At 39.2% G+C, this 21710-nt stretch overlaps 1 protein-coding gene across 2 annotated transcripts in view; it reads left to right on the top strand.

Moving 5' to 3' along the window:
• Nucleotides 1-21710, top strand: part of LOC145343736 (cytoplasmic polyadenylation element-binding protein 2-like) — a 120006-nt gene that overhangs the window by 1299 nt on the left and 96997 nt on the right. For both annotated transcript variants that reach the window (XM_080190006.1, XM_080189996.1), the window contains exon 2: nucleotides 1572-1850. In XM_080190006.1, coding sequence (XP_080046132.1) covers nucleotides 1572-1850 — 279 coding nt within the window. The remainder of the gene's footprint in view (nucleotides 1-1571; nucleotides 1851-21710) is intronic.

The following is a 21710-nucleotide window of genomic DNA, read 5'->3' as shown; positions in this document are numbered from 1 at the left end:
AGACACCGGCTTCTCCTCCTGTAGAGAGCTGGGGCTCTGGGGTACGTTTGCCTTTTCCCTGTTTTTGGTGCAGAGTGCGAGTTGTCAACGCCTAGAGATAATTACGAGAGGAAAAAAAATCGCTCCGATCTCCCTGGCGTTCTGCAACCACACCTTAGTTGAAGTTGAGATGAACTGATTCCGAATTCTTGTCCAAATATGTGTGCGAACGGCTAATTATTGTGTTCAGTTCAATCAGTATATGCAAGTGAATTTCTTTATCTTTTTCCAATCGCCTACTTTCGGTACACGAAAGAAAGATTTTTGAGGATGTTAACGTACCCAGGGTGTTTAGAACTTAGCCCAGAATAGATTAGTTTTTGGAAGAAGGATTTATACTGAATTCCGAACCAATGAGCCAAATGTCAGCTAAATTTGTTTCAAAATATAGGCGCAGTAATCAGCCTGATACTGCAGCGTGTTGGGTGAACAGAAGGGACGTGATGCAGGGAGGTGGTGGTAGTGGAAAATTACTGGGCAGTTTATTGCATGTATAGGCTCAAGGTTTTCAGTTCTCTGACCATTTAAAAAGGGAACAAGGGGTCTTTGCCAACACTGCATAAAATTCTAACTTCATTGCAAATCATTAAACCCGTTACCTTATTTGTCAGTCTATCTATTTGATATATTCATGAAGTTGAGATGGTACAAAATATTTCAAGTACATAATGGTTACAATAAATGCAATTTATATTACGTAGTGAAAAAAATAGCTAGACAACGGGGCTTGGAAAAATCCTATTGCACAACAGCCAAATAAACTCCAGTAGGCTGGTAGAAAATGCAGTAGGACTTCACATGGTGGACAAGTCTTTTGGGTTAGATTTTGACTTTTTCCACAATTAATATGCTTCCATTAAAGTACTGAGATACATCATCTAGGGAAACCTGGAATGGCACTGGTTTGCCGTAGATTTTATAGCGACAGCAAAGTATTTAAATTTAATCTGAATAGATTGCATTTTTTGGAAATTACATTTTAATCCCTAACTAGAAATATGAACTGTATTTGCAGTAATGAGCATTAACCAATATGTTCATGAGATCTAGAAATATTGTGTATGTACTTAATCATATATTAAAATTGTTTATACCCTTCTTCCTATTGCCCACTGTCCATTTGATGTGGTTTCTCGAATTTTTAAAAACAGGAAATCACAAGATTAATAGCCTTACAAAGAATGACTTTGGGATATATTAGTTTTCACACAACTAACAGACCCGTGGCATTGGTTCACTGCCTTGGGGATCTGAAAAAGCAATTTAATTTAATTGTAAGATTTATTACATGTTTGTGTTGTTATAGAGGTCAGTAGATTTTCTGCAGATAAATTCTGCAAAACCTAAAGGTTTTGTTAAAATTACTAACGAACAAAGTGCAGTAATTATTGAAGGCTTTAGCCACGAAGACAGAAACCGAGCTTTTACACAAGTTATTTTATAATTCTCCTACTTCTGAAATTAAAAGTATCATTGCTAAATGATGTATGCATGGATGTATATATTTATAATTTATGCTTTAATATTATCAGCCCATAATGAAACAGTCTCCATGGAACAGCCACCAGAGCAGTGGCTGGAGTGCAGGAGTGTCCTGGGGTGGAATGCAGACCAGGGATCACCGCAGAACTGGAGGTGTAGGAATGCCGACAACCATGAACCAAATCTCTCCGCTGAAGAAACCTTTCTCCAGTAATATTATAGCACCACCCAAATTTCCCCGTTCAGCTCCAACACTGCCACCAAAATCTTGGATCGAAGACAATGTTTTCAGGACGGACAACAATAGCAACACTCTGTTACCTTTACAGGTAAGAACAGGACGTGCTTTTTTTTGGCATGCAAATAGTCAAAAATCAAACTCAGTCTGTCGTATCCCCTTGAGGAATAAGTTTCACCACAAACAATTAAATTTGACAAACAGTTTTCATTCTATCTTCTTCCACCTATTCCCTCATTTGTTTGGACACGATGTCAACATAATTTTTGAAGAATTTTCAAGTCTTATTGAGCTAGATGTTACATAGGAATTAAATTAACATTATCATTAAGTTTGAGCATTTTACTGATGTGATTCCAGGCATCTGGTTTTTCTTGCCTTTTTGGGGTTATGTCTGTGGATGGATTCCTGTTCCCTGTAAGACCGTTCGCACTTACAGATGGTTTAAAACCAACAGATCTGCCCTCATGACACACTGAGCAAACACACTGCTCGTTGTGGTGCTAAGCCACTTCGGTGGAAAAAGCTGTAGGTTTGTTCTGCTAGTCTGAATTGAGGAATTGCCCCAATTTGTGGGCGTAAATGGCTATTACATGAAGATGAAATGATACTGTATGAATAGTCATTCTGCTGATGCCCATCATCTAAACTTGCACATCAAGAATGTGATAGGCTATATATAGTTGCACCACGGCAAGACTCAGTGGCTTCAGGAAAGAAGGCAAGAAATGAACTTGGATAACTGAACAAAACAATGTGATAATTCTGGTAAATTATTTACAATACAAAGAATTTTTGTCTGTGGTAGCTTATCACTACAGCAATCCAAAACTAATTTCTCTGTTGTGCCTTGCCCGTTGTCTTGTACTTAAAATATTGTCTAATGGATTTGTTTTAAAGAGGTTATGTATTATTAAAAAAAGTGTGTTTAAAATATCTAGATTCATAGTAAGTTAAAGAAAGTTTTGAAAGTGCACGGTGTGAAACTGACTACTTTCACTAGTGCAGCTTCTAACCCACGCTTGATTCTGTTGCTGCAGTGGCAGGCATGCTGGGTTCACTTGCTCCAAGTCAAAATGTAATATTGGATGTTTGTTTTTTTTACCCATTAGAATTGTGTGTACTAGCTGGCAGTACAATAACATAAAAGTATGTGAAACATATTTAATGTATTGAAACTCATACACTTTGGTAAGGAAGGGAGAAATCACACAAAGCCAATAATTCTTGAGTAGTGCTCTTAATCACAAATTATTCCAACCCTGTAGAATCATAGATTGTGTACTGAAGTCTCAGGAATGGGACTTCAACCCACAACGTCTGATACAGAGGTGAAAGTGTTATCACTGAGCCGCACTTGATATTTGTATGGTTAAAAAGCTGCAGCCCTTGTGCCAATTCTTTGGGGATACCACGAGTCACACCCTGCAAATGACCATGCATAATCCATTATCCCTGCAATTTTCCTTGTACTTTCTTACCAATTCCCTACTTGCATTAATAGATTGCTTTAATTTTTGTTGACAGTATCCAATGTGAAACATTATTGATTGACTTTGGAAGCTTATGTAAATGGCATCCATAGCCATTCCCTTATTTGTCACATTGGTAACCTTCTCAAAACATTCAACTGAGTTAGTAGGACATGACTTCTTTGATTCTCTCCATCATGACAGATGCTGGTAAATTTCCCGCAAGACTTTTTGATGAATGGTCTATAACTTACTCGCTTTTTTTCCATTCCTTATAAATAATGAAGTAACATTAGCATCTTTGCAATGTAAAAGGAAAATATCTGAATCAAGAGAGTTTCGAAAGATCATGTCATAGAAAATACTATTCTGCAAGAATAACCTTGGTTCTGTCAATGGAGCAGTTATTTCCAATGGATAGTGCAATTAAACAGCCATCAAATGAGGAAGTATATACCCACACAAAGCTGCTTGTGAATGTTTAAAACTTATAACGTATAACAGTGGGATGTTACCTAAAGCAGTCTGTATTTGTTCAGTCTAAATTTACTATAAACTTAAATCACAGCATTCCACAAGATTTTAATCAGCCTTTTTAAAAATAAAAGTAGGATGCAGAAATTTTGAGTCATTAATTTAGAAATGCATGTATTTTATATTGAACTATATCTGTTATACACTGCTTCCTAACTTGTGGCATTCCTTTTTTATAAGCACATCAGTGAAGCTGTCCATAATTGTTGCCCCCTCTTATGTGACAATACCTATTGCTACCCTCTTAAAGAAAGTGCATGCTATCCAATACTACCAACAGTTGCCACAGCTGTAACGGCCAAATTATTATTAAATGTAATGGGATTATTGTTTAAAATATGCTAATTACTAAAATTAATCTTGTTATTTAAGTCTACATAAGTAAATGCCAAGGGAAGCTGAAATCAATTCGTACTAATAAAGCAAAATATTGTGGATGCTGAAAATCTGAAACAAGCAGAAAATGTTGAACAACTCAGTGGGTCTGGCAGCATCTATGGAGAAAGAAATAGCTCAGATGAAGAGAGAGACTCAAAATTACTCCATTTTCTCTCTCCACAGATGCTGTCAGACCTGCTGAGTTTTCCAGAAATCTGTTTTGCATCTTATTCCTGTGTTTTGTCAACATACATGGTCACAGCTGTTCCAGTTAGTCACAATTATGGTAGAAAAATTGCAAAATGTAAAACCTGGAAAACACAATTATTAATTAATGTTAATTAATGTTACTTTGTGTTCTGTAAAATTGATGTAAAGGATTGCCTGATTTCTGAACTAAGGCTATAAATTGAGCTGTAGTGATGACCCTATTACAATTGAAAATCACTTCCCTCAAGTTTATATTTTTCTGTTACTTGAAGACAATTTTTTTTTGCTTTTGCAAGTTTTTGCACTGATAAAATCTTTGTCTTGTTTGAATGAAAGTGGAACTTAATTTATTGAGTGTTGATTAGAAATAAGTTTCTCTGCTACTTTCTATACTGAGCGGAGACTAGTTATATACAGAAGTGAATCTGGTAATATCTTTGTGAAATAGTGTATACCAGTATGTGATGTTCTGCCCATTGATGGGCAGAAACTTACAGGTTGGGCAGCTTCAGGTTTCTTTGCTATGCCCCATGTTGAGAAGTAGTACACAGAATTGGAATGGTGGTGATAGGTGACTTGAAATTCGATTCTGCTGCTGAGATAAGGAATAAACAATGGCAGTCACCTCAAGTCCTTGTCTCCTGAAATCTGGGCATTACAAGCATCAGTAGCTGCTTTTAAAATAAACAAATCCAGTATTAGTGCTGCCACCTCCCTATGGCGTAACTGGCAACAGCATCAAGTTAAACATTTAATATGGCTGACTATTGGAAAGACCTAATTTAAGAAAAGTTTTCTTTTGTTATTGAATCTTCTCGGCAGCTAGCCTCAACAAATCTAAAATGTTTTCTTTAGAGTTGTTACCAGGAGCCATGGTAGTAGCACAGCATTTAGTTCAATACAGAAGTGGCATATCTGAATTTGAATGGCGTGAACAAACAAAACAAATTCTGTCACTAGTCTTGTTGAAGCCTTTTCTGAGTTGAGCTCTCCATGAACTTCAGTATTGTATGGGTAGCTGACTTCGTGTCTGTTAATTAATTTTTCATAACAATACAATTGTGTTATGATTATATTGCTGTAGAACCAATTAAAGCCAAGTGTCTCATGTAGTTTGGTGAAAATGGTCACAGCATAATATCTGAACCTTTGTTGCACTTTTCCCTTAAATCACTGAACAAAATATGGGGGAGAAAATATGTCGATGGTTAGAAATGACTTCAGCCAGGCAAAGGATTTTTGGTTGGGTTTAGTTACTTAACTGTTCGAATGTAAGTTCAATATCATTACCCAATCCTGACTGTGCACTTGATCAATGACAGAGACAGAAATACTATTTTGTATGAAAAATGTTTCGGGCCTGTGTGATCAGTTGAAGTAACTTTCATCAGTTTAAATATCCTTCAGCTAAGTATTGGGAAAATTGAAGCCATAATCTTTGATGCTTGTCTCACATTCTGCTCCCTAGTCACCAACTCAGTCCTTCTCCTTGGCATTTACCTGAGGCTGAAACAGTCGTTCGCAACTTAGGTATTGTATTCGGCCATGACACAAACATCTGATCACTGATAGACACCATTATTGAAAGAACAGATTATTTCCCAATTTCTCTAATATCACCTGACTTGTCGCTGTTTTAGCCCTTCTGCTGAAACACTCAACCACACTTTTGATATGATGAATTGATTATTTCAAGACGCTTCAAGTTTCCTCCAAACTATTCCTCTGTCCTAACTTACACTAACCCCTGTTTGACCATTACCTTGTGCTTGCTGGCCCACACTGGCTTGTGATTAAGCTGAGACTGTTATGAACCAGGGAAGTTGAAAAGCAAGTTCCACGCCTAGCCAAAAGGCAGATCTAGAGTTTGCTTGGAAGGGAGCTGGTGAGGGTGGATGTGAATCACGTAAAAACACTTTTATTTATTGCCTTTATAATGAAATATTGCAAGGTGTTTTACATCAAAATATGGCACTGAACCATACAAGGAGAATTAGGATTAAAAATTCACACCCCTGTTTTCAGTTTCCTCCATGATCTTGCACTTCCACAGCTTTGTAATCTCGTGTGTGCGGGCAGGGGGAGAGGGTCTGGGTAAAATGAGCTTTCAGTGGGTCGGTGCAGACTCGATGTGCCAAATAGCCGCCTTCCGCACTGTAGGGATGCTGATATGGTCCAATCCCATAAGCCTCTGAGGTATCTATGCTTCTCTAATGTTGGCCTCTGGAGTATCCCTAATTTGAATCGTTCCACCATTCGTGGCCATGATTTCAGCTGCTTAGGCCATAAGCTCTGGAATCCCCTACCTCAACCTCTGTCTGTCTACCTCTCTCTTTCTTTTAATATGCTTTTCAAAATCTATATCTTTTAGTCAGTCTTTGGTCATTTGCCCTCATGTTGAGCCACTCAAGGAAACATCATATTTTGTTTTATAATCCTATAAACACTTGCGATATTTTCTTAAGGGCGCAATATGAAAGTTTTGTGTGATTCATGCTCAGCTTTACTAGCTCTTTCAGGCAAACTCTGAATTTGCCTGTTGGCTAAGCATGGGACTTGCTTGCGACCTTCCCCGAATCATAGCAGCTTCAACTTTGATGCACTTTCCCTGTCTTGGTTAAGGCCTCTTGATGTTCCAGATGCAGCTCTAGCTGCAGAGCCTTCTGTTTCCTCACAGGGAGAGGACACGATTCCTGTCTAGGAAAGGCTCTGTGCTATTTTGCTACCTCCAAGCAGAAAGCCAGCAAGGAACTTCAGAATGACAGGACAATCCCTGTGTTTTTCACCAGTTTTAAAGTGGAGACTTTTGGAACTGTCCCGTTTGAATCCGATATATGTCATGTGTGTTTAGTCTGAGTGAAAATATTGCAAGAAGTAGTGAAAATATTGCAAGAAGTAGTGAAAGTGAGAAAAAATGTTAATCTTTAGCAATGGGAAGTGTATTTTACGCAAACTGTTTTTGTTTTGGAGTACTGTGCTACATTCTCATATTCTTGAAATCTGCTGATTTCATGTGTTATGATTTTACACTGATTATGAAAAAACTTCCACTTTATGACGTTACCAATGCAGTTTTGGGGAGTAATTATTTATAGTTAAAGTTTTGTTATCAGCTGAATGATTACTTTGTAGATGTGGAATTGTGGTTTCATTTGCAATTTATTGATTTAATAGATTTTCAATAATCAGTATTATTTGCCATCAATTACAATAAAATTGCCAAAAACAAATTGCGCAGCCTATGTTGAGTAAGCACACGATGCGTTTGTTCGAAAGTGCTGATTACCTTCCTATATAGTAACCCACGATCAACTGAATTCCTAATTTCTGACCCAAACAAATTCCTGGAAAGTAATTGACCCATACATAAGACTCTAAGTCACTGTTGATTGTCAGAATGGGAAGTTTGATTTTAATGCATTCTGTTTGTTCTGCCCTCTTCCCACCACTGGAGTGGAAACTAGAATGAGGTAGATGGCACTGGAGAGTTGAGAATTGACAGCAACTGGATTAGTGCACTACCCAAACTAACCTATGGTACTATCCCTAAAATAACCTGTATAAAACAATCCCACATCTTTCAAATCCCAATTAGTGATATAATCGCTTAGTTTTAAACTGCAATTATATTCAGATATACTATGTAGGAAATAAATATGAAGAGCATTCCAATCGAAATATTCATATTCTTTCTCTGAGGCCAACATGGAAAATTGCATTTGTGCTAATGGGAACAATGAGTGCAACATGTTAAAACTTGGGTGAAATGACTATCTAAGACATATTTCTGTTATGCATTGAGAAGCAAGAAATGTATTAGTTTTGAGTTCACACTTGAAGTGGAACATGTAAATATTTACATGATGAACAGAAAGATGCTGACAAGTAAGAGGTAAAGGATAAGAGAAATAAGGGAACATTATAGATGTGGAGATATGAGAATGCATTTTTGGAAGAAAACGAGAAGTACGCACTCGAAAGCAGCTGAAGGTTGAGGAGGAACAGAAATCTAGTGGTTCAAATACAAAGCTTCTCAAATGAGAGCAGGAAGCTAAATTTGTGGAGAGGGCTAAAATGTTAAATTTTACAAAATTAAAGAAATAATCATTGAGGCTTAGCCAAAGGTTTGCATAGAGATATGTGCAATGTTTTGGGCATTTGCATCATAAAGGGAATATTCAAGTTTTGGAGAGCATGCAGTGGGGGTGGAATTATAGACTGAATTTTTGTGCAGGCAATGACTGCGCTACTGTCTGAAAAGCTGGGACTGCGCCCACCTCCAAGACCTGGTAATTGACAACTAGTTTTTATGGTTGTCAGGCTGCCTAAGCCCATGGGTTTTACCCCCATGTGGAAGGATGTCCAGCCTCTAGGACTGTCAGATAATTGGCAGCCCTTAGTTGCTGCAGTGCTGCTGCTGGGACTTCGGGCAGTTCTCCCCCATCCTTGTCTGAGAAGCAGCGAAGAAGGTGGATGGCAAAGTAAGTGAGACAACCTTGCTGGGATCAGTCAGGCAAGCCCTGGTAATGAGACAACTTGAGATGCTAAGACTATTTCCAATCACAGAATAGATTTAATAGAGGTTTTGCTATTCTGAACTGTTTTGTAAGGGTTAATAGGGAAAGAACTTTCTCTGATTGGAGAGCTAATACTGAGGAAACTATCTATTAAAGTGCACACACTGTGGGAGAGGTAGTTACTCTACCACTACATGTTTTGGAAGAAACCATTGCATAGCTTTTATGGGTAAAATTTAAAACAGATTAAAGCAGAGCAGAATATGCAGTGCTCTGGAAAGTGATCAGTACATTGGCCAGAATTCTACTGTATTAATATGTGATTTTGTGTTCATTGTTGTTTCTCTGAAACTGTCTGCAAAATGCAGAAATCCAGAGGTTGCTATCAGTGATTCGCTGCTTCTCCATTGAATGTGCTGTTGAACACATTTGCAATGTCAGCATTGCACAGACTGCAATTAATTAGAAATCACTGACTTGACGGGAACTTTTCTTTTATGCTATAAGTGACCCTGTGAAAATCATTGAAAATGTTGCACCTTGTTGAATGTGGTATAGTAGATTTTTTTAATGGTGTACTAAGTTCAGAATTTCTTTCGAACAACCTCTCCGGTTCAGAAAAAATTATTATTTTATTTGTGGGATGTTAAATTTATCCATGATGGTACAATCCCACACTTATTTTAAGTTTATTTGATCAGTTTTAATTTTAATCTCATGTTTGTGGACCAATCTTTATTTTTTTCGCTACAAAATATTAAAGAGTGAAGGATTATTTCATTGGTTTTCTGTCATTGAATTCTTTACTGGGCTTGTGTGCTTAGCCTGAACAATGACAATACTGTTGCAGAATGTGTGGCGATCTTCTTGACTTGGTTCCAGATTAAAATTGTTTTGGGCAAGGTGAAATCCACTCGGTAAGATCTGGATTCTTTGGGGGCAGCTTTCAAGATCAGTGGCAAACACCGTCACTCCACCGCTGACCTCAAATGTCAGAACAATGGAATTTAAAAAAAAATTGCCTTAGCAAAGAACTTGTGCAAATGCTGTAGTTGTAAACTCTTACGGTACTATTTTGCTCTGGTAAGTATTTCAGTATTTTAAAATTGCTTTTTAAGTCATCTGGTAATGAATGTTCTAGCGCTGCTGAGTCTCTTTCCAAGTCTCTTGTAATAATTTTATCCCATTTATTGTGTAATGTGTTGCGTGTATTCCCAAAGTGTAATATTTTACAATGGTTAACACAGAATTTTATTTGTCTATCCAATTGGGCAATTGATCTTTATACCTGTACAAGCTTTTAACTACTTCCTCTGTCTCTTCGTTGCGATATCAAGGGCTATAAAAAAAGAAGGGTTAGTGTTTGCACCTTAGTTCCCAGTGGATCTGATTTCACAGTAAAAACTGTCCATAGTCCAGTGTTACGTTTAATATAGATTGGAAATTACAGTCTAAGTACTGACCCTTGCAGAAACCCATTCAACACATTCCAATCTTAAAGTGCTCTCAAGAGTACTCTGCTCCTTGTTGGTGGAGAAACTCTTGTGAAATGACTTTATTTTATCAGAAGTCTTTGATACAGAACTTGACAGAACTTTTCTGATTGTTTATGTAGATCATGTCACTACCTATTTTGTAGCATCCTCAGAATTGTCAAGGACATTTGCCAGATCGGATCTTCCACTGAAATAACTAACTAGATGTAAATAAAAGCATTTATTCTGCTACAGCTTCTGAGGACTCCTATTGCCATAGTGTGATATTTTTCATTACCAACGTTTTTATGGCTTTTGTTTTTGCTGACATTGCAAATGTGTTTCAGTCGGATGTTAAGTTATAGACTGTTTGTGTACTGAACACTGAGAGGACATTTTAGGTTTTGTTTTAGCTGTTCGGATTGTACAAAATGTTGACCATGTGATTTGCTATCAAGTATTCAATCCTATACTCTATTAATTTATGTTACCGCTTGGTAACGTAAAAGCAGCGTGTGTACTTCTTTTCATTCTTGGACTGTAAGTGTTGCTGATTTTATTACTCAACCCTATTTTCTCTTTAAGTGTTAGTGGTGAGCTGATGCCATAAACCGTTAGAGACCATAATTTGCCAGGATTTTGTCCCAGGAATAGTGAAGGAATGCTGATATACTTGCACGTCAGTGTGGTGTGTGACTTGGAGAGGAACTTGGTGGTGTTCACATGTTTCTGCTGCCGTTGTTATTCTAGGTGGTAGAGACTATGGATTTGGAAGATGCTGTGGAAGGAGGATGGTGAGTTGCTACAGTGCGTCTTTAGATGGTGCACACTGCTGCCACAGTGCATCAGTGGTGGGGGGAGTAATTTTTTAAGGTGGTGGATTGGGTGCTGATCAAGCGCGCTGCTTGTCTTGAATGTTGTCAAGCTACTTGAATGTTGCTGGAGCTGAATTCATCCAAGCAAGTGGAGAGTGTTTTATCACACTCCTGACTTGTAGATTGTACATTGTAGACAGGCTTTGAAGAGTCAGGGAGATGAATTACTTCCAAGGAATTCCCAGCCTCTGACCTCTTGCAGTCACAGGATTTCTATGGCTGGCCCGTTAAGTGGATTTCCAGATGAAAATTCTATTCTGTTTGTAACTTAGACTTATCGACCACGTGTACCATTTTTGATTTCTGCATACAGTCCTATCTAGTTTGTCACAAATCTGAATTGTTGTTGCAGGATATGAGGAAGGAGTTTTGGAGTTTGGGTTTGGATCCAACCAGATTGGCATAAAAGTCTACCCTCTTTTTCTGTCTGGTATCTATATGTTAACATAAACAGTGAGGTGTGAAGAACTTGGGTTTAACTGTAATCCCAGTAGTTATATGCCTGAAGCACAATGTAACTGACAATTTGGCAAAATATTGATATAAGGAGTACTGCTTTAGAACGTAAAAAATATTTGCACTGGTATGCAGTTGGACATTTCTGCATACCAAATAAATGAGAGGAAGTTGTTTTGGTCGCTTATTAGCGACATAAGTTAATTAAAGAAACTAAAAATAAAAGAAACTAATAAAGTGAAAGAAGCACTGGCCATACCTGAAAATAAGATGCTAACCTGTTGAAGCTGTGATATTGCTACAAGCGTACTAAACAGCAGGAACATGCACCTTATGGACAGAGCAAAGTGATTGCAAAACCTACAGATCAGATCAAAGCTCTGCAGTCTTACCACATCCAGTCATGAATAATAGCAGTTGTATAATGGGAGGAGGTGACTCCATGACTATCCCCATTCACATAGTAGAGCACAGCACTTGGTGCAGATGACAGTGTTGAAATGTTTACAACAATCTTCAACCAAATATACAGAGAGGGTGATCCTTTTGGCTGTCTCCTGAGATCTCCACCATGTACTGGTCTTCAGCCAATTCAATTAATTTTGCATGTTATCAGAAAATTGCTGAGTGCACTGGACACAACAAAGGTCTTGACAATATCCTGGCTGTCATGCAGAAGGCTTGGGCTCCAGAATTAGTTGCACCTCTATCAAGCTGTTCCAGTGCAGCTACAACACTGGCATTTGCCCAAGTGTGTCCTGTTCACGTAAAGCAGCGCAAATCCAACTGAGCCAGTTACCCTCATCAGCATAGTAATAGAAAGAGTTGTCAATGGTGCCATAAAACACAGCATGTGCTCACCAATAACCATCAGATTTGATGCTCAGTGGAGTTTGGCAGGACTGTGTTCAGCTCCAGACCTCATTAAAGCCTCGGCCCAAATGCGAACGAAAGAGCTGAACTCTTGAGGTGTGAGGCAGTTCTTGACATCAAGGCAGTGTTTGACTGTGTGTGAAAACTCACAAGCCTAACTAAAGTTAAATTGATGGGGTTTGGGGAAAAAGTCTTTAGTTGGAATCAGACCTAGTCAGACATTTTCAAACAGACCTGTTACCATATAATGCCACCCAATCAATAGAGAGTGAAGTTAAATGCTTACAGACATGGGGTTGGTAATTGGAGGTTTATTATCTCAGCTGCCAAGCATTTTTTTGTTCACTTACAAAATGTGGGCATTACTGGCTGGGCCAGCATTTATTGCCCATTCCTAATTGCCCATGAGAAGGATGGGGGAGCTTCCTTCCTGAACACTGCAGTTCCTGTGGGGTAGGTACACCCAAGTTGCTGTTGGGGCGGGAGATCCGGCATTGCTACAGGGGTTCCTCAGGGCAGTATTCTAGCCTAGACTAGTCCCAGGCTAGCCACACGAATCACTGCCGATTTATGGCAAGGTCTGCAAGACATAACAGGCTACAAGATGAAGACGTGAAAAATTGCTGGTACCAACGCACCCCTCCCTGATGAGCTCAATGCACCATATGCCTGTTTTGAGTAAGGGGTCAGCGAGAGCGCGCCCTCTGCCCTGGAAGCCTCAGGTGAACTTGTATCTGGTCACCATTGCAGATGTCAGAGCAGTCTTCTTGAAGGTCAATCCATGGAAAGCGACTGGCCTGGATGGGGTACCAGACAAGCACTCAGATCCTGCACGAATCAGCTGTCTGGGATACTTGCAGACATCTTCAACCTCTCTTTATAACAATCTGAGTTTCCTATCTGCTTCAAGAAGACAATCATCATCCCGGTACCAAAGAAAAGCATAGCAACATGCCTTAATGGCTATCAGCTAGTGGCTCTGACATCCATCATTATGAAATGTTTCCAAAGGTCAGTCATGGCATGAATCAATTCTGGCTTCCCAGACTGCCTGGATCCACCACAGTTTCCCTGCTGCCACAAAAGATCCATAGCAGACACCATCTCCCTGGCTCTGCTCTCAACCCTGGAACACCTAGCTAACAAAGACAGCTATATCAGACTCTTATTTATGGACTACAGCTCAACCTTCAACGCCATTATTCCTATGGCCTGGGGCTCGGCTCCTCCCTCTGCGATCCTGAACTTACTAACCTACAGTCCACAATCAGTAAGAATAGGGAACACCATCTCCATGATCATCCTCAACACCAGTGCCCCGCAAGGTTGTGTCCTCAGCCCCTTAACGTACTCCTTATACTTCTATGGCCGTGTGGTCAAATTCCCCTCCAATTCAATTTTCAAGTTTGCTGATGACACCTCTGTAATGGGTCGGATCTCAAACAATAATGAGCGCAGGAAAGAGAGAGGGAATCTGGTAAATTGGAGCGACAACAATAATCTCTCCCTCAGTGTCAACAAAACAAAGGAGATTGTCATTGACTTCAGGAAGCACAGTGGAGGACGTGCCCCTGTCTCCATCAATGGGCTTGAAGTATAAATGGCCAAGAGCATTAAATTTTTAGGTGTCTAGATCACCAACAACCTATCCTGGACCCCCCATGGTGGCACTATAAGAAAGCCCACCAAAACCCCTACTTTCTTAGATGAAAGAAATTTGGCACGTCAGCTATGATTCTCTCCAATGTTTACAGTTACAGCTAGAAATAATGCTTTCTGTGGTGCATCAGAGTTTGGTATGACTCCTGCTCTGTCCGAGACCACAAAAAACTACCGAGTCATGAATGAAGCCCAATGAGAGCAGCCTCCCATCTATTTACTCCGTCTACATTTCCTGCTGCCTCGGAAAAGTAGCCAGCATAATTAAGGATCCCATGTACTGTTCTCTTCCACCTTCTTTCATCGTGTCAAAGGTATAAAAGTTTGATACATACCAACGAATTCCAGACAGCTTCTTCCCTGCTGCCATCAGATTTTTGAATGGACCTACCTCACATTAAGTTGATCTTTTTCTACACCCTACCTGTAACACTGCATTCTGCACTCTCACCTTTTCTATGAACGGTATACTTTGTATAGCGTGCAAGAAAGAATACTTTTCACTGCACACTAATGCACATGATAAATCAAATCCAATCAAATATAGTTGCTTTGTTAATTTGTTTTCAGATTCCGAATAGCTTAAGTGCCAATAAGTAACTGTCTTTGACTCTTTGGTATAAATACACCTGACAAAAACTTTCAACTTGCTGTATACAATATCAATATGTAGTTAGAAATTCTTGTGAAGTGGCATCCCTTTCTGCTTAATAATTAAATATATCGCATTTCAAAGTTCAGTTAATCAGCCCAGCTGTAGGGGAGCAATTCAACTTGGGCCACCTTGGGGTGTGGAGGGAAAACAGTTGCTCTGACCAAGGGTCATCCAGACTCAACTTGGCTCTATTTCTCCCCACAGATGCTGTCAGACCTGCTGAGATTTTTCAGCATTTTCTGTTTTTATTTCAGATTCTAACAGTATTTTGCTTTTTATGAAAAAGGTTGATCTCCATTTTTTTCCAAGTGCTATTTAGTATTCAGCAACATACACGGGACATGCAAGTACAGGATTGAGTTTGATATGTCTTGATCTGGTTAGCTAACCAGCCACCAACACCCAACTGTCTAGACCTGCACATGAAGATGAGATTCTGGAGCATCATGTTACGGAGGCATACCCTACCAGGAGTTCCTTCTTTTAAAAAATGAAGGATAGAAGGAAAACATGAAAGTTGTTGCAGCTGTACTGTATATCCTGATACGGTATGCTCAGACTGCTGCTGCTGAGTCATGACTGATCATCTGCCAGCTTGAGGGAATTGAATTCAAGATAGCTGTGAAGGCTGTCATTTGACTGTGAAATACCAGGCCAGTGGAATCATCATTTTGAAAATCATCATTTGAATCATCATTTTGCTGAATAAACTAGGCTTGTACTCGTTAGAGTTTAGAAGAATGAGGGGAGATCTCATTGAGACGTATAAGATGATGAATGGGATGGATAGGATAGAGGTGGAGAGACTCTTCCCGCTCAGAAAGGACAGTAGGACTAGGGGGCACAGCCTCAAGATAAAGGGGGGGGGGGCGGTTTAGAACGGAGTTGAGGAAGAATTTCTTCACTCAAAGGGTGGTGAATCTCTGGAATTCTCTGCCTGTTGAAGTGGTGGAGGCTACCTCGCTAAATATTTTTAAGACGCGGGTTGATGGGTTTTTGATAAGAGAGGGGATTAAAGGTTATGGGGAGAGGGCGGGAATGTGGAACTGAGCCACGACAGATCAGCCATGATCTTATTGAATGGCGGGGCAGGCTCGAAGGGCCAGATGGCCTACTCCTGCTCCTATTATGTTCTTATGTAAAATGATTTGAATGCATTGAAGTGGTTGTTTACAGTGAAGAAATTCAGTTTGATTTGTGTGTGGAAATATACGGACAAGTGATAAGAAGTATCAGGCAGAGTTTTTATATTGCTTCTATCTCTATTTCTGATTCTCAGTACTGAAGAAGAGCAGTGGGGCATTGCTGAAGGGATTGTTACAGGAATTGTGTGACATTTGCTGGAAATACATACAATATGTCACACTTAACGTTTAACTAATCAATCTAGTATTGCACGCAGGGTAAAGTTCATTACTTTAATAAAGTATGGCTGAATAATGGAATCCAGATGAAGATGGCTTTCCAGAATAATCTGCTGCTCACTGGAAAAAAAAAAGCACAAAGTGAGTTCGTAGGAAAGAAAACTGTGGCATAGGTGGAGTGTGTGCAAACAATGGCATAGGTGGGGTGGTGCAAAGCTGACTTGCTGCTCTTGGTGGGAGGAAATGATGGCTTAAATGCTACTAAGTGAGGGGCAGAAAACAAATAAATCTGTGGGAGTGTTTGTGGAAGGGGAATGGTGCCTGCATGTATCTTTGGAGGGGCTGTTAGTTGGCCAAGATGAATAACAGTGAGTGGGGAAATAGTGCTTGGGAATGAAAATACTCCTTGCTGGGGGGATTATCCTGAAATTCTACTCGGGAAGGGTGGAAATCATACTTCAATGAGGGAGAGAAACCTCCACAGTTCTTGGGTGGAACAGGGGGTGTGGGATTGAGTGAAAATACCTCTAGTACTATTCAGAGGGACAGGTGGTGGTGTTAGAATGCTATTCTGTTTGTAGGAAACTATGCTACACCCGTAGAGTGGATACCTGGTGTTGTTTCACAGGTTGATGAAGTAGGTGGTGAGCTCAGGAAGATGAATCCATCTTGATCTGAAGTAGTTGGAAGCTATTGCTAACATTCTACTTCAGGAAGTAAACGTGGCTTATTGACTGGATGAGTAAGGAACGCTGAGTTTTTACACTTTTATTGCATAATGGTACAGAAATCACAATGAAGACTAGCAGGAGAATTCTGCAGGAATTTATTTCTCAATTTGGATTATGATACAACAACTTTGGATGCTTAACTGAATGTGATGTGCAGTTCTTTTTAAGGAGCTTGCGGGTGCTATCTCTCGAACGCTCAAGCCTTGGATACGTCAGAATGGATTCAGCTTCTGGGGGCGGAGGAGTGACAGCAATTCTTCAGGATTGGTTTTCAGAGCTGTCTTTGGAAAATGAGCATATGGGAGGGGCTTTGGGATATAGGAATTTGATGCAGTAAGAGAGATTGATTTTCACACAGACCTTTTACTGTATAATGCCACCCAATGGATATGTAGTGAAGCTACATGCTTACACTGTTGCAGATTCTACTCAAATTATATTTTGCTCTTTATTGAGTTTGGCACTCCTGTTATGTGACATGTTTAGCATTTATAATAAAGTTCTAACTGGTGTCTTAGTTATGGAAAATGGCAAAGATAAACCAGGAAAAAACGTGTTCTCAATTTGGAAAGTCAATCCTTCCAAGTTATGAATTAAACTTGGACTGGAAGCAACTACTTTGAAGGTCAAGCAATGTTAAGTCAGGAGACAGTGAATGTTCATGAAGAAAGAGGATGGGACTCCCAAACATCAAGCCCCTTGGATTTCAAGGAGATTACAATCTAGGATTAGGCAGAAAATGCAAACTTATGTCAGATACCGAGAGCTCCATAACAATGTTCCCTCTAACTTGTGTTTGCTCTGAGTGATTTGCTTGTTGTACTGCATCCCTTTTAAGATTCCTGTGTGACTGCGCATGAAGACATTGTAAAGGGAATGTTGCTTTTTATGCAGCCTATTTGTTTCCTATGTGGTTCATTCCTGATTGTTGTGAAGCCAGGGGGGAACATGGTTCATGTGTGCAGGAAGTCTGGAGGAGTGTAGAAAACAGTAAAAAGTCTGACAACACCAGGTTTAAGTCCAACCGATTTATTTGATAGTAGATCAATCCTCTACTTTTTACTGTGTTTTACTTTTTACTGTGTTTACCCCAGTCCAACGCCGGCATATTCACATCAGGAGTGTAGAAAATGCAGAGGTGAAATTTAGAAGTAAATTAGGAAAACAGAAAGCATGAAAAACAATTGTTAAGGAAAATCCAAAGGTGTTTTTAGAGCAAGACAGTAAATAACTAAGGAAAACATAGAATCTATTTGAAATCAAAAAGGTAAAACCTGTGTGAGCCTGGTTCTTAATGATTAATTTGCATCTATCTTTACTACCTCCCTCTTTTGTAATGTAGCCATTATACTTGAGAAGAAAGGATATCGTGAGAGAAGACATATCAAGTGTTTTAGATTCTTTGGACATAGATAAATTGCCAGGCTGAGATTAAGTTTTCCCACGCTGATGAGAGGAACAAGGGAGGAAATAGCAAAGGCTCTGACCATCGTTTCCCAATTCTGTCTGGCTATAAACATGATCATGGTGAACTGACAATGTTGTATCATTGTTTTAAAAAGGGAGGAAACCAAGTAATTTCAGCTTAATCTAACTTGTGGGCAAATTATTGGAAGAAATTCTGGGTACTGTATCAATTGTCATTTAGAGGATTGATCAAGGACAGTCAGAATGAACTTATTTAGAGAAGTAAAGCGAAGAAAATGTTGAAAATACTCTGCAGGTCAGACAGCATCTGTGGAGAGAGAAACACAAAGAGCTTGTATCTGAAATGTTACATCTGACCAACTTGATTGAATTTTTTTGAGGATTTAACAACTTGGGTTGTTGAGCGTGTAATAATGCCTTTGTAGTTTACGTGAAGTTTAGCAAGGCTTTCACAAGTCCCATATTATAGATTGCACAGAAAAGAGAAAGTTCTTGGATCCAAGAGAACAACAAAAGCAACCTGCGTTCAAAGTATTATATAAATACAATAAAATAGTGCTTCACAAGTGTTATAAAACTAAATATGATACTGAGTAACCTAATGAGATATTCAGGTCGATGACCAAAAGCTTCATCAAAGAGGGAGGTTTTAAGGAGGGATTTCAAGAAAGAAAGAGATGAGATGTTTTAAGGAAGGACTTCCAGAGCTTAAGATCTATGTGATTAAAAGTACGGCCACTAATTTTGTAACAATTAGAATTGGGAATGTTTGAGGCCAAAATTAGAGAAGCACAAAGATCTGAGAGCTGGCGGAGATTATAGAGATTAGGGACCAGGCGTTGGTAGGATTTGAAAAATAGAATGAGAGTTTTAAGATCAAGGCATTGTTTAACCAGGTACCAGTGTAGGCCAGCAAGATGGTGGATAAATGGGATTTTGGTGCAAGTAAGAATACAAGAGTTTTGGTAACCTCAAGTTTACAGAGGGTAGATTGAGAGAGGGTGGTCAGGTATGAATGAGAAGCGAATGGCATGGATGAGGGCTTCTGTAATAGAAGAGGCGTGCAATGGATGAGTTGGGCAGTATTACACCAGTGAAAATAGTCAAAGTGATGGGTGGTTGAAAGCTCACATTGGGATCAGATATGACACCAAGGTTGCAAACAGTCTGGTTCAGCCTTAGACAATTGCCAAGGGAGAGATGGTGTTGGATGGCTAGAGGGTGGAGCTTGCAATGGGGGCCAAAACCAGTGGTTTTAGTCTTCCTGATATTTAATTGGAGAAAATTTATCTTCATCTGATAATAGATGGCAGGCAATCTGACAATTCAGAGACAATGGAGTGGTTTAGAAGGTTAGTGAGGTAAAACTGGGTGTCGTCATTGCGTTTATGAAAATTGACATGCTTTCAGATGACACTGAGGTGGAGCTTTAGTTGAGAAATGGGAATGACAGATCTTTGGGTGACGCTAGAGGTAACAGTGGAGTGGGAAAGAAGCTACCGATGGAGATTCTCTGGCTAAGGTAGGTAGACGTGAGTGTGTCTCACCAGCTGAGTGAGATGGTGCTTTGGAGGAGGACGGATCAATCAGTCACTCTACAGCTGCAAGTATGCTTTTGCTTTTATCACAATCACACAGGATACCAATTTTGATTTTGGTAGACAAGATGGGGCAGTAGTTTGCAAAGACTGTGGGATTAACCTTTTTTTTAACAAAGTGTTGATGCAGACTTTAAGGTGAGGGGGACACAACCTGAGGAGAGAGAACTACTAACAAAATCGGCTAATTTGGAGGCAAAGTTAAGTGGTCAGCAGCTTAGTGAGAATAGGGTTGAAGGAGCAAGAGGTAGGTCTCATGGACAAGATAAGCTCTGATCGCGTGAGGGGATATAGGAAAGCAAGTGGAGAAGGAAGATAGTTCAGGTCTAAGTCAGGGTGGAACTTTTTGAGGAAGTTTGGCCATTTGGGCTCGTTGAAGGGAGGTACACAACAGAGGCCAAACAGATCTAACTGGTATGGCTAAACCAGTTGTCCACCATATTTCAAGTCTGTATTCCTTGAACTTGGATATGGATAGAGTTAACTAATCTTTGGATGTGGATTGAACTAATTAATCTTTAGATCATTATTGTTAATTTTATTGAATTATTTGCTTCCATTTATAAAGTTTTGAGAGACATGTAAATATAAAACAAATCTTCTAAGCTATGTGTGAAATATTGTTGATCGTCCCAAAAGCTAGTAACTATTGGATGAGAGGTTTTAGGTGACATCTCAAACATTAGGTACAATGAGTGGCTATGGTTGCAGCCAATTTGTAATATAGAACTGAAAATTGTTACAAAGTGTGGCGATTAACTCTCAAAATCTGAGTTAGATTGCAGCATATTAATTGCATTCTTGCCCAGCTTGAGCATTGTTAGATGGGGTCCTTTGTCTCCAGTGTCAGCTATAGTCAAATGAATGAATGGCACTGGTATTGTGCTGTATATAACTTGTGCATCAATGCACCTGTACCTTCAGCAGTGGCCATTATCTGGAATTCCCTCACTAAATTCCTCTGCTTTTTCACCTCCATCTTCTCCACTTAGATTCTCCTTAAAACCCATTTCTTGAGTCAGTATTGCCCCTTCAAATGCGTTCTCCTTGACTTTTTTTTGTTAAAGGGATTTTAGATTTGTTTTAATTGATTGAAGTTACTATATTAAATTGTTGATTTCCATTTTGTTTCATTCATTCACAGTTGTCAATTTCCAAGTTCAAAATTTTAAAATTTCCTACCTTATTTGCCAAATAGTGTACCGTATCGCGCACTTTTTTTTCAACAAAACTTTTTCAGCATCTGTTAGAATTGGTGTGATGTTATAAAGTGTACGGTTAAAAAACCATTGTTAGGCTTCATGTGTTAGTTAGTTTAGTTCCTGCAGATTATATTACTGTGTTCAGAGGAAAATATTTAAATGAATGATTCTGCCACAGAAGTTTGAGAGCCAAAAATGGAATGCAGAATAGATTGCAATTACAGTACTGTAAAAATGGTGCCATTATTATAGGTAATCAAGCATATTTGTCATTTGCTTCATTACAATAGACATATTACTGTGCAGCTGAATATTTTTTTTCTTAAAAAGAGGTTGTGATCCACCAAACTGGGCAAGATTTGGCCATTCGATATTGTAATTACTTTCATTTACCAATGAGGGAAAGAACCATCTTTAAAGGGGTAGCTATATTACCCACAGAAACAGAACTTCTGCTTGCTTTGTTGCCAGAGGATTTGGTTGTGACTGAAATGTTGGTAAAGTGTAAGGATCACACAGCTTTA

This window comes from Carcharhinus amblyrhynchos, chromosome 1 (genome assembly GCF_965287045.1).
Source record: "Carcharhinus amblyrhynchos chromosome 1, sCarAmb.v2.hapA, whole genome shotgun sequence".
Taxonomy (NCBI): Eukaryota; Metazoa; Chordata; class Chondrichthyes; order Carcharhiniformes; family Carcharhinidae; genus Carcharhinus; species Carcharhinus amblyrhynchos.
The sequence above is the reverse complement of the archived record's forward strand: the minus strand, read 5'-3'. Positions and strand labels throughout refer to the sequence as shown.